General features: G+C 42.9%; 1 protein-coding gene across 1 annotated transcript in view; it reads right to left on the reverse strand.

Annotated features, from left to right (window-relative positions):
- LOC103182775 (nuclear-pore anchor-like) overlaps positions 1-13,168 on the reverse strand; it is a 168,099-nt gene that overhangs the window by 66,072 nt on the left and 88,859 nt on the right. The window contains exons 64-71 of the mRNA XM_042336810.1: positions 11,240-11,266; positions 9,865-9,891; positions 9,116-9,151; positions 7,997-8,029; positions 7,281-7,307; positions 5,819-5,854; positions 5,111-5,137; positions 1,087-1,122 (exon numbers count right to left, since the gene is read on the reverse strand). Of these exons, the coding sequence (XP_042192744.1) occupies positions 1,087-1,122; positions 5,111-5,137; positions 5,819-5,854; positions 7,281-7,307; positions 7,997-8,029; positions 9,116-9,151; positions 9,865-9,891; positions 11,240-11,266 (249 nt within the window). The remainder of the gene's footprint in view (positions 1-1,086; positions 1,123-5,110; positions 5,138-5,818; positions 5,855-7,280; positions 7,308-7,996; positions 8,030-9,115; positions 9,152-9,864; positions 9,892-11,239; positions 11,267-13,168) is intronic.

The raw sequence follows: 13,168 nt of genomic DNA on the forward strand, positions 1-13,168 counted from the left end.
CGGTGGAGATAGAGCAAGAGGGGGTGAAGTGCAGGTTGAAGTTGTCTCGGACAAGCAGGCATTCAGAACAGAAGCAGAGGGAAGCTAGGAGGGGGGAGAAGTCAGAGATGAAAGTGGGAGAGGGTTTGGGGGATGATAAATCAGGAGAATGTTGAGGGAAAGATTGGACGGATGGTAGAGGGTAAGGTGCTCGAAGGAGAGGAATGAACTGGAGGAATAGGGGGACAGAGCAAGTGAGCACCTGGAGATGAGAGCAACGTATAGCCAGGTGGTGTAGCCTCGATCAGAGGGAACGTGTCATCTTGGGTGAACCAGGTTTCAGTAAGGGCCGGGGTATCGATGTTACCATCAACGATGATGTTGTTGATGGCAAGAACCTTGTTAGAAAGGAAGCGGACATTTTGCAGGCCAGTGCGGAAGGGACAGTGGCAGAGGAACATGTGCAACGGGAGCAGGTGATGGGATTTGCAGGGACGCAATCAACATCATCAGTAGTCCTGTAGCTCCGTGGTTAGAGCGCTCGCCTCCCAAGCTACTTGTTACTTCCCAGATTGAAAGGGAAAGTAAAAAAAAACACACAGAAAAATCAACATTTATTCGGCCCCCCCAGAAATCACAAAATTTGAAAGATCTTTTGGCTAAAAAAAGGTATTTACTGATAATATTGTTATTATTATGCGGAGTCCTGTAGCTCAGTGGTTCGAGCGCTCACCTCGCAAGCAAGAGGACGCAGATTCGATCCCCAGGTGGGTCAGGGTGAAATGTTGGGCAAGTTTCCTTACTCCACACCCACGTCTCTGTTTACCTAGTGTTAAGTAGGAAGCTGGTTGTGGGTCGATCGGTGGACCACTTTTCTAGGGGTAATAATCCTCTCAAAAAAAATACTACTAAGAATGTAATAATAATAATGGTCACTCAATCCACAACATTGCTGTGCGCAATTGGCTGCCGCGTTTCGCCCACAAAATACAGTCAATTCACCTTACAGTATATTCTGTGAAGCGCTTTGAGATGTCTCGAAGACATGGTAAGGCGCTATATCGAATGCACAGATTATTATTATTATTATCATCATCAACTACTCACCCAATTCCCTGACTTTGTTTCTCAAATAGCTGAGTTCTGGTAAGAAAATACATATATTATATTTCTACTGGATCGAGTTGAATTCTTTTTATAAAGAAAGCAAGTAAAGAAAGAGAAACACATTTCTTACCAATGTTATTCAGTTCAGTGTTTTGTTCTGTTAATCGGAAACAAATTAATAATAATCCTATATTTCTTACAGCGCCTTTCATGTCGGGAGGAAGTCCCAAAGCGCTTTGCGGGAATTTTCAACGTGAAGTGTAGTGACTGTGAAGTCATCGCAAAGTCGTGAAGTGAGTGAGCGATTTTATCTGGCAGATTGTCGGGCAGGACACCGGGAGAGAGAGAGACAGAGAAACTCCTTTCTCTTTTCCCTTCAGCACCGTGGGAGATCTTTAACTTCTGCCCTGAACAGGGCACAGACGGAGACGGAGGGGAAATGAGTGCGGTTTAATGTCTCATCCGAAGGACGGCGTCTCCTACAATAATAATCCTCGCATTTGATACAGTGCCTTATCACGTCTTCAAAACGTTCTCAAAGCGCTTCACAGGATACACTGTAAAGTGAATTGACTGTATATTTTCTGGGCAAAACGCGGCAGTCAATCGCGCACAGCAACGTCCCACAAACAGCCTACTTACTGCTAGGTAAACAGAGGCGTGTGCATGAGGAGTAAGGAAAGTTGCCCAAGGTTTCGCCCTGAACCGTCCGGGAATCGAACCCAGGTCCTCTCACTTGCGAGGCGATTGTTCTAACCACTGAACTACAGGACTCCACAGGATTTGTTTGTAAGATGTGCTCATTCTTACCGGCTGCCTCCAATTTTTTCTTGACCACCCGAAGTTCTACAAAAGAAGCCAAACTCCGCCATTCAACATGTTACCTGCCTCATGATGTTTAACGTGTTTCACACGGGGAGGGAGCAGCGGGTAGGTATAATCGTGGCTGAACTGACTTCAAGGTGACACAAACTTTCTCTCCCTCTCGAAAGCCAGAGCGAAAGAGAGACTGACGGTAAATAAACAATAATATAATATTGATAATCCTTGCATTTGATATAGAGCCTTATCACGTCTTTGAGATGTCTGTAAACTATATTTTGTATATTTTGTGGGCAAAATGCAGCAGCCAACGGTGCACAGCAACGTCCCACACAGTCGTGGATTGAGTGACCAATTTTTTTTTGAACAGATTATTACTCCCAGAAAAGCGACCTGCCAACCTACTTATTGCTCGATAAACAGAGGCGTCGGTGTGTGTGGAGTAAGGAAACTTGCCCAACGTTTCGCCCTGATGAGCCCGGAAATCGAACCCGGGTCGTCCCACTTGTGAGAAGAGTGCTCTACCACTGAGCTACAGAGAAGATGGAATTTTTTTTACCTGTGTTATATTGAAATAACATCTCCTCTGTAGAGAAGGGTCAACATCAAGGATGAAAAATATCAACATCAACAATATCAATATCATCAACATTAGTTTAAATTTTCAATGAGCAAAATAAAATCTTTCTGTTGGTAACTGATTGCATTACCGTTGCTCTTTAAAATGTTTCTGCAACCCTTTATTTCTTTAAAAGAAAATATATTTTAGGGCATTTAAACGTGGATTTTTTTTTAAATAGAGACTTCATTAAATTAAATGTACTTTTTTTGTCCCGAATTGGGTTTTTGGGGAAATGTTTTTACCTATGTCTCTTTGTTGCACACGTTTATCTGAGAAGAAAATAATAAAATGCAAGTAATCAATATCAACATCAACAAGTCCTGTAGCTCAGTGGTTAGAGCACTCGCCTTACAAGCGAGGGGACCTAGGTTTGATTCCCGAAAGAGTCAGCACAAAACGTTGGACAAGTTTCCTTACTTATTTCCTTAAATACACACACGCCTGTTTACCTAGCAGTAAGTATGAACTCAGTTGTTAGTTGATTGGCGGATCGCATTTACGGGGGGGAATATAACAAATTGGTCAATCAATCCACAACTGCCGCTTTTCACCCAAAAATACAGTCACCACACTTTACAGTATATTCTGTGAAGCAGTTTGAGACGTCTTAGGCGCTATATCAAATGCAAGGATTATTATTACTCTGACCTAACAAATAACTAGCTCCCTCAGTCTTGAAGACGTGAATGGATCCAGCCATAATCCACAGCTTTTGGGGGAAGGGAGAGTTCCAGATTCCTACGACCCTTTGGGTGAAATACTGCCTCCTAATTTCACTCTTAAATGGCCTAGCTCTAATTTTAAGATGATGTCCCCTTGTTCTGGATCCTCCCCCACCCACCAGTGGAAATAGTTTCTCTGTAACTTCCCTATCGAATTCGTTTAATATTTTAAAAACCTAGCCCACAAAATATACAGTCAATTCACTTAACTGTATATGCTGTGAAGCACCTTGACGTGTCTCAATGACGTGATAAGGCGCTATATCAAATGTAAGGATTATTGCATTATCCTAATTCCTCACTGTTCAGCGCCTTGGGATGTCCTCCTGACATGAAAGGCACTTTACAAATGTACTTTTGTATTTTGTATTGTATTATTATTATTCTCACTGACCATCTGTTGGGCACTTTGTATTATATTCTGTGTTGAAAGAAATACATTAATAAATTCAAGGTTAGAAACAAATAATATCAAATGTTAATAATGTATGTGCATGTTGTGTTATTCATGAAGAATATTATTATTGTTATTATTATTATTGTATATTACTTTATTAGAATTCTTTATGTATTACCAGTCTGTTTGAGAAGCAATCTGCTTTCTGTGATACAGAGAAGGAAACAGAATTGACATAATTCAATTTAAATAATTATATTTAATTTAAATTAATTTAAATACAAGCAGTGATTACACAAGATGCTATCAGTGTTAATATAATATAATAATATTATATGTGGAGTCCTGTAGCTCAGTGGTCAGAGCACTCGCCTCGCAAGCGAGAGGACCTGGGTTCGATTCGTGGCTGGGTCAGGGCGAAATATTGGGCAAGTTTCCTTACTCCACACTCACGCCTCTGTTTACCAAGCAGTAAGTAGGAACCCGGTTGTTAGTCGACCGGCTGATTGCTTTTCCGGGGATAATAATCGCTTCCCAAAAAATAATTAAATAATAATTTGGCCACTCCATGAGTGTTTGTTGAATGTTGCTGTGCGCAATTGGCTGCTGCGTTTCGCCCACAAAATATACAGTCAATTCACTTGACATTACATGCTGTGAAGCACTTTGAGAAGTCTCGAAGATTTGATAAGGCGCTATATCAAAGGCAAGGATTATTATTGTTATATAAAAAAATCATAATTTGCCTGTGGCTTTCAATTTCTCTTCATAATGGCTGATCACTGGAAAGGAAACAAATATATGTGCTTTTCTCTCTACCCCACACAAAAAAAACTTACCCACCGCCACTCAAATTTGCACTCCTCTCTCTCTTTCTCCCCTTCCCTCTTTCCTTCCTTTCCCTCTCTCCCTCCCTCTCTCTCTCTCGCACAATCCCTCTCTCCCTTTCTCATTCCCTCTCTCTCTTTTCCTCTTTTACTCCCTCATCCTTCTCTATCCTCCCCTCCTCCTCTGCCTTTCTCTCCCTCCATCACACTCTCTCTCCCTCCTTCTCTTCCTCCATCCCCCCCTCTTTCTCCCTTCTTCCCTCTCTCTCTCTCTCTCGCTCCAACTATAGGCAGCTGTGCTTTCAGCCACTATGCCCCAATGCTCTGTCAATTCCTGTCTCTACCCCTCCGCCCCGCTCACCTCCTCTTTACCCTTTACTCCACTTCACATCCCAACTGAAGACTTTCCTCTTTGACCCCCCACTCCCCGACCAACACACACACAGACTCAGACAAACACAAACATCAGTCCTCCCCACATGAAAGGCACTGCAAAATGTTGCTTGTATTGGGTCGTTCATGATTATTATTATTATTGACATTATTACTATTATTATATATTATTTGATTAGAATTCTCTATGTTTTATCAGTCTCACACATACACAAACACACACACACAGACAGATACTGACTTCGATTTTTTTCCTTTATGGTATCATCTGTTGAGAGTACAGAAAAAATCCAGCAATTAATAAGATTCAATTCTTATCACATCAGGAGGGAGTACGTCTCAAAGCGCTTTGCAGTTTAGTGAAGTGTAGTGACTGTGACACAGAGCTTTTATCTAGGGGGATCGTTGGCCAGGACACATTCACTCACGCATACAATAATATCATTATGATAATAATAATGTGGTCACTCAATCCACGACTGTTTGTGGGACACTGCTGTGCACAATTGGCTGCCGCGTTTTGCCCACAAAATATACAGTCAGTCGACTTTACAGTATATTCTGTGAAGCGCTTTGAGACATCTCGAAGCGCTGTATCAAATGCAAGTATTATTGTTATTATAAACACTCTCTCTCAATCTCTTATACACACTCTTTCTCACGCACACACTCACACATTCTTTTTCTCCTCACTCTCACACTCTCACACACACTCTCTCTCACACACACACTCTCCCACTTTTTCTCTCACGCACTCTCTTTCTCTCTCACACACTTTCTCTCTCCACACACTTTCTTTATCTCTCTCACATTCTCACTCACTCACACTTCACCCACTCTTTCTCTCACACTCTCTTTCTCTCACACTCACTCACCAACTCTCACACTTCCTGTCACACACACTCTCTCACTCAATCACACACTCTCAAATTTTGTCTTTCTCTCTCACCTTTCAGTTTTATAGCTTCGCGACAAATGTTTAACTCTGAAAATAAAGAAAAATAAAGTTTGACCATTCAAAACGGTAATTTTTTCCAACAAAAGATATGTTTACCACCATTTTTCCCCTACCGAAGCCTCTCTCTCTCTCTCATATTCGCTCACATACACTCTCTCTGTCACCCATCTCCTTCCCTCCTGAAAGACCTATAAAATATGATGTTAATGATGTTGATAATAATAATAATCCTTGCATTTGATATAGCGTCTTATCATCTTATCACATTTTTGAGACGCCTCAAAGCGCTTGACAGAATATAAATATTGTGGGCGAAATGCGGCAGCCAATTTCACACAACAACATACTACAAACAGCTGTGAATTGAATGACCAAATGATTATGATGTTTGGTGGCGGGATTATTACCCTTGGAAAAGCCATCTACCAATCGACTGACAAGCGGGTTCACACTTACTGGTAGACAGAGGTGTGCGCGCGTGTGGAGTAAGGAAATTTGCCGTTTCGTCCTGACCTGACCCGCCCGGGAATCGAATCTAGGTCCTCGCTTGCGAGGCGAGTGGTCTCACCACTGAGCTACAGGACTTCAGAATGTTGATGATGATGTTGATTATGTTGGAAGCATCAAACACACAACACGTTAAGGAGGAAAGCGAGATGGGAGATCGAGAGGACAGATACAAGGAAGTGTTTCTTTACCCAGAGAGTGTGTGGGTGTGTTTGGAGGGAGAGGGAATTAATACGAGGAACAGGGTTACCCAGGAAAGGAGGGGTGGGGGGGGTTCTGGAGGGGATTCGATCAGATGGGTGAGGGAGAGAGAGAGAGAAGTGGGGATGGGGAGAAGGGGCTTTATTCATCCGAAACCCCAATCTCGTAAACATTTGATCTTTAAAGGTTATTCACCGCTTTCCAAAACCGAACATGAGTTGTCTGTAAGGCGAATAATAATAATAATAATAGCAATAATCCTTGCATTTGATACCACGCCTTATCACATCTTCAAGACATCTCAAAGTGCTTCACAGTACTGTACTGTAAGGTAAATTGACTGTATATTTTGTGGGCGAAACGTGCCAGCCAATTGCGCACAGCAGCGTCCCACAAACAGTCATGAATTGAGCGACCAAATTAGTATTATTTATTTCGAATGTTTCGCCTCGACCTGCCCTGGAGTCGAACCCAGGTCCTTTCGCTTGCGAGGCTTTATTACCCCCGGAAAAGAGATCTGCCAATCGACTAACAACCATTTTCCTGCTTACTGCTAGGTAAGTAAAGACTTGTATGTGGAGTAAGGAAACTTGCCCAATGTTTCTCCATGACCTGCCCGGGAATTGAACCCAGGTCCTCTTGCTTGCGAGGCGAGTGTTCTAACCAATAAGCTCCTACTTATTTTTTTAAACATTAATATTAGCTTTTTTTGGGGGGGTGGGGTGGGGTGGAATAAAACATGTACCTGTTTCTGATTCCGCGAATACCAAATCTGTCGAATTGAAAAGTTGACAATATTTGTGAAAACATTTTGAAACGGGATTTCGAACGATAATCAGAACAAGAATAAGAACCCTCTCATTCGACATGGCACCTCATCATGTCAGGATGGAGGGAGGACTTCTCAAAGCACTTCACAGGATTTTTCGCCGTGAAGTGTAGTGACTGTGCGTTTTGTTTGTGCACAGAGACGTCCCTGCAAACAGCTGTTAAGCAAGCGAGCAAATCTATGTGTGGGATGCAAGAGAGAAGAGAAGGGAGTTTCTCTATAACAATAATAATAATAATAATAATCCTTGCATTTGATATAGCGCTTTTCACGTCGGGAGGATGTCCCAAAGCGCTTCACAAAACACACTGTAAAGTGAATTGACTGTATATTTTGTGGGCGGAACACGGGAACCAATTGCGCACGGCAACGTCCCATAAACAGTCGTGGATTTGAATGACCGATTTATTAGAAAAGCAATAATTACGAAACGATCTCTCGTGTCAATAACTTTCTTACTAAAATGTCATGCGCGTTGGCTGGTTAAACAGAGGCGTGCGGAGTGCGGAAACTTGCCCAATGTTTCGCCTCGACCTGCCCTGGAGTCGAACCCAGGTCCTCTCGCTTGCGAGGCGAGGGCTCTAAGCACTGAGCTACAGGGCTCCACATATGACGTAAACACAGATACTCACCACGCTTTGGTCTTGCCTCTTCAAAATGACCTTCTGTATCAAGGGAAGCAAAGTTTTGGTGTTTTAAAGGCAAGGCACAAAATTAATTTGGCTGATATATGTCAGACTACCTTGCCCCCACCTCCTGTCCTCCACGTCCCCCCCACGCACACACACACCACTTTCAGAATCCCTCCAACTCCCTCCTTCCTTCTCTCCCATCGCTCATTTAAACCACAACTCAGAAAATCGTACCTCTTTAACCACACTTAGTCATCTTAATTCCTCCCTCCTTCCCCTCTCATTACCACATCTCACCACTTATGCAGCCCCCGCCACCTGTCACACACACAAAATCAATCCCCGACTGTTTGTGGGCCACCGCTGTGTGCAATTGGCTGCCACGTTTCGTCACAGCGGAACCTGTGAAGCACTTTGAGACACCTTGATGACATGATAAGGCATTGTATCAAATACAAGGATTATTATTACTCTCACAATCTTGGGAGCTTTGTGAAAGTGCTTTGTGATATCCTCCTGGGTGAGTGTACATGTGTATCTGTGCGTGTGAGTGTGCCTGTGTGCGAATGCAAACAGTTTCTATGTGGTGTATTACCCTTCATCCGTTCATTGAAATGTCCTTCTATAATTCGAAATGTACAGCATGAAACATTCATATTTGTACAATTGGCCCCTTATCAAGCCAAGATACTATTGATGGTAATGTTGATAATATAATTTAATAATAATAATCCTTGCATTTGACATAGCTTCAAATCACTTCTCTGAGACGTCTCAAAGTGCTTCACTGGATATACTGTGAAGTGAATTGACTGTATATTTTGTAGGCCAAATTCGGCAGCCAATTGCGCACAGACTGCAGTGTCCCACAAACTGCCATGGATTGAGTGATCAAATTTATTATTATTATTACTTTTTTCGAAGGAATTATTTCCCCCAGAAAAGCGATCTGCCAATTGACTAACAACCGGATTCCTACTTGCTGCTCAGTAAACAGAGGTGTGTATGTGGAGTAAGAAAACTCGCTTAAAGTTTCCCCCTGCCCGGAATCGAGGCGAGTACTCTAACCACTAAGCTACAGGACTATAGATGATCGTGATGGTGTAAATTTTGACTTACGTGCAACTCTAAGTTTCACTTTCATGTTTTCAATATCTGAAAGTCCAAAAAAAATCATCAGTCACGTTCCCTTTAAACTTTCAAAAGAAAAAGAAACAAAACTTTTATTTTATTTTCAAAGTTTGTTAAAAGATTCCTTCGCTGATATCTTCTAGAAACACCAAATACACACCTCAAGAATCTGCTTAATTTGGCGTTTGACCCACAAAAATAGCATTTCTTCCCCCCTCTTTTAATCTTTGTGTTTGCTGTTTGATCTTCAAATCAAGGTGCGATTGATTTTTTTGGGTCAGAATTTAAATTTAAAATCAAGTGGATTTTTTTTGCTTCATCGGGAATTTAAATTGAAATGAAATCAGATTTTTTTTGTTGTTGAATTGATGATCGGTTAAATTAGGAATTTAAAAATTGAAATCAGCTCAATTTTTTTTAGATTGTGAATGGTTAAAAGCAAGATCAACCTGTCTGCTCCCCTCCGCTCAGTGGTCTTCAGGCTGCTTCACGTCCCCAGCCTTGCCCAGCCGGCCCCATCATCGGAAGTCAGGCCTTTAGCCTTTCTGCCCGCACCTCTGGAACTCCATCCCACTTTCCCTCCGCCTCACCCCCTGCCTTGCCTCCTTTAAGACCCGTTTCAAGACCCTACTCTTCGACCGTGCCTTCGGTCACACTCCTACCCACACCATCCGCGCCCTACACCCCTCCTGATCCTAAAAAGGCGCTGTGTAAATGTAAATTCATATCGTGTTTACCTGCGTCTTTCTGAAGTAGGTTACGAACTGCAGTGAAAATATACATATTTTATGTGTTAATTTCATTGCATTTTTTTTCCAACATCAAGCTGTTTGCACTTATTATATAGTATACAACAACAACTTGCATTTATATAGCGCCCTTTAATATATAAATATATATATTATAAATGCATATATTATATCATATATTCTAATATAATAATCATTGCATTTGGTATAACACCACCTTATCACATCTATGGGATGTCTCAAAGCATTTCACAGGATATACTGTAAAGTGAATTGACTGTGTATTTTGTGGGCGAAAAACAGCAGCCAATTGCGCACAGTGACGTCCCACCATCAGCCGCGGATTGACTGATCAAATTATTTCAATTTATTTTGAAGGGATTATTATTATTATTACCCCCGGAAAAGCGATCCGCTAATCGACTAACAAGCGGGTACCTACTCACTGCTAGATAAACAGAGGTGTGTATGAGGGTGTATGTGTGTGTGTGAAGTAAGCAAAATTGCCAAAGTTTCGCACTGACCCACCCTTGCTTGCGAGACGAGTGCTCTAACCACGAGCTACAGGACCCATACGTGGGTGCGAGTCCTAGATATTGTTATAATTCTATATTCCAGTTATCTGCGCTTTATTTACAAAACCTACGATTCCATTTTCAACTTTAATTGCCACGCCACCCTACCCACCTGCCCCTTAAAAAACAATCCGTTTGTCTCACTTACCCGTCTTTTGCAGTAGAATTTCAATTTCTTCAAATAATCACAATAATAATAATAATAAACCTCGCGCCTTATCACGTCGGGAGGGTGGACGACTCAAAGTGCTTTGCGGGATTTTCACGGTGACGTGTAGTCACGGTATGTTTCGCGCACAGCAACGTCCCTGCAAACAGCCGTGAAGCGAGCAAGAAATTTTAATCTGGGGGGACTGTCGTCCAGGACACCGGGAGAAACTCCCTTCTCTTTTCACGGCAGCGCTGCGGGAGATCTTTAACGTCCGCCCTGAACAGGGCACAAGCTAGAGGAGGGAGGGAGGGAGTGAGTGAGTGAGGTTTAATGTCTCATCTGAAAAATGGTGTCTCCGACAATGCTGCTCTCTCTCTCTCCTTCCTCAGAGCGCTGCGATGGAGTGTCAGTTTAGACTATATGAGTTCCGAGTTCCTGATGCGTGTGTGTGTGTGTGTTTTGGGGAGGGCAAAGTAGGTGTGGATTAGATTTTTTCTCCCCCTCTCCCCTTGACCCCGTCCTGACCCAAATATTCCACAAGATCTACATCGAATTATACTCTGTCCAGCGCCTTGGGATGTCCTCCCGACATGAAAGGCATTATAGAAATGCAATTGTGTTGTTGTCGTTCCTGTACCTGTGTCTTTCTCTCTTGGTTGTAGATCTGTAAAAAAAAATGGACAAATCGATATAAAACTTCAACAATATGTATCTTTAGACACCCCACCTGGAGCGAGAAGACCTGGGTTTGATTCCCGGACAGGTCAGGGTGAAATGTTGGGCAAGTTTCCTTACTCCACACACATACACACACACGCCTCTGTTTACCGAGCAGTAAGTGGAAACCCGGTTATTGGTCGATTGGCAGAATGCTTTTTCGCGGGTAATAACCCCTTCAAAAATTAATACGTTTAAAAATATAAATTGGTCAAATTCAACCCACGATGTAATCCTTATATAATAATCATTGCTTTTGATGAGGCGCCTTATTACGTCTCCAAGCTCTTCACAGCATTTTTCACCTCGAAGTGTAGTGACTGTGCGTGTTGCGCACAGCGATGTCCCGCAAACAGCCGTGAAGCGAATGCCGTGGGAGGTCTTTAACAGCCGTCCCGAGCAGGGCACAGACTGGAGAAGGGAGGGAGTGAGTGAGGTTTAACGTCTCATGCGAAGGTCGGGTCTCCAACAGTGCAGCTCTCTCTCTCTCCCTCACCAGAGCACTGAGTTGGAGCAACAGTTTAGACTATATGAGTTCCGCGTTCCTGATGCGCGTGTGTGTGCGTTTTGGGGAGTGCAAAATAGGTGTGGATTAAATTTTTTCTTCCCCTCTCCCCTTGACCCTGTCCTGACCAAAATATTCCACAAGATTTACAACACAGCATGGAATGATACTCTGTGCCTGTACCCGAGTCAATCTCTCTTGATCTTATACCTGTAAAAAAACACAAAATGGACAAATCAATATAAAACTTCAACTATATATATCTATAGACACCCCACCTGGATTGTGCACACCCTCTCTCTCTCTCTCCTTCTGTCACACACATTCTCTCTCAATCTGTCTTTCTTTCTCTCTCTGTCGCTCTTTCTCTCTCCAAAGCCTGGCAAGAAAAAGAGGACTTGTGTGTGGGAGGGAGACTGCGCATTGTTAAGGTGGGGGAGAAGGGAGGAGGTAGTATTGGAGCTTAACTGGCTAAATCACACACAGCCCGCCTCCCCCATTAAGAGCACTGTTTGTCAAGTCCCCTGTCAACCATATCCACCTCAGACCAATCCTTTCTGTTACTCATTCAGTCCTGTAGTTTAGTGGTAAGAGCACTCGCTTTGCAAGTGAGAAGACTTGGGTTTGATTCCTGCTTGGGTCAGGGTGAAATGTTGGGCAAGCTTCCTTACACCACGTACACACACACATGCCTCTGTTTACCGAGCAGTAAGTAGGAACCCGGTTATTGGTCGATTGGCAGAATGCTTTTTTTCAGGAAATAATGCCTTCAAAAATTCATATATTTAAATATATAAATTGGACACTTCAATCCACGGCTAATCTTTATATAACAATCATTGCGTTTGATGAGGCGCCTTATCACGTCTCAAAGCAATTCACAGCATTTTTCACCGTGAAGTGTAGTGATTGTGCGTTTTGCGCACAGCGACGTCCCCGCTGAGAGGCGTGAAGCGAGCGCCGTGGGAGATTGTTCACGGCCGTCCCGAGCAGGGCACAGACTGGAGAAGGGAGGGAGTGAGTGAGGTTTAACGTCTCATGCGAAGGTCGGGTCTCCAACAGTGCAGCTCTCTCTCTCTCCCTCCCCGGAGCACTGCGCTGGAACATCAGTTTAGACTATATGAGTTCTGAGTTCCCGATGCGTGTGTGTGTGTGTCTGTGTGTTTTGGGGGGGGCAAAATAGGTGTGGATTAGATTTTTTTTCTTCCCCTCTCTCCTGACCCAAATAATCCAAAAGATTTACAACACAACATGGAATTGTACTCTGTTCCTGTACCTGAGTTTATATCTTTTGGATTCACATCTGTAAAAGAACCAAAATGGACACCCTCTCTCTCTCTGTCA

Source organism: Callorhinchus milii, unplaced genomic scaffold, assembly GCF_018977255.1.
Source record: "Callorhinchus milii isolate IMCB2004 unplaced genomic scaffold, IMCB_Cmil_1.0 Scaffold7, whole genome shotgun sequence".
In the NCBI taxonomy this organism is placed as follows: Eukaryota; Metazoa; Chordata; class Chondrichthyes; order Chimaeriformes; family Callorhinchidae; genus Callorhinchus; species Callorhinchus milii.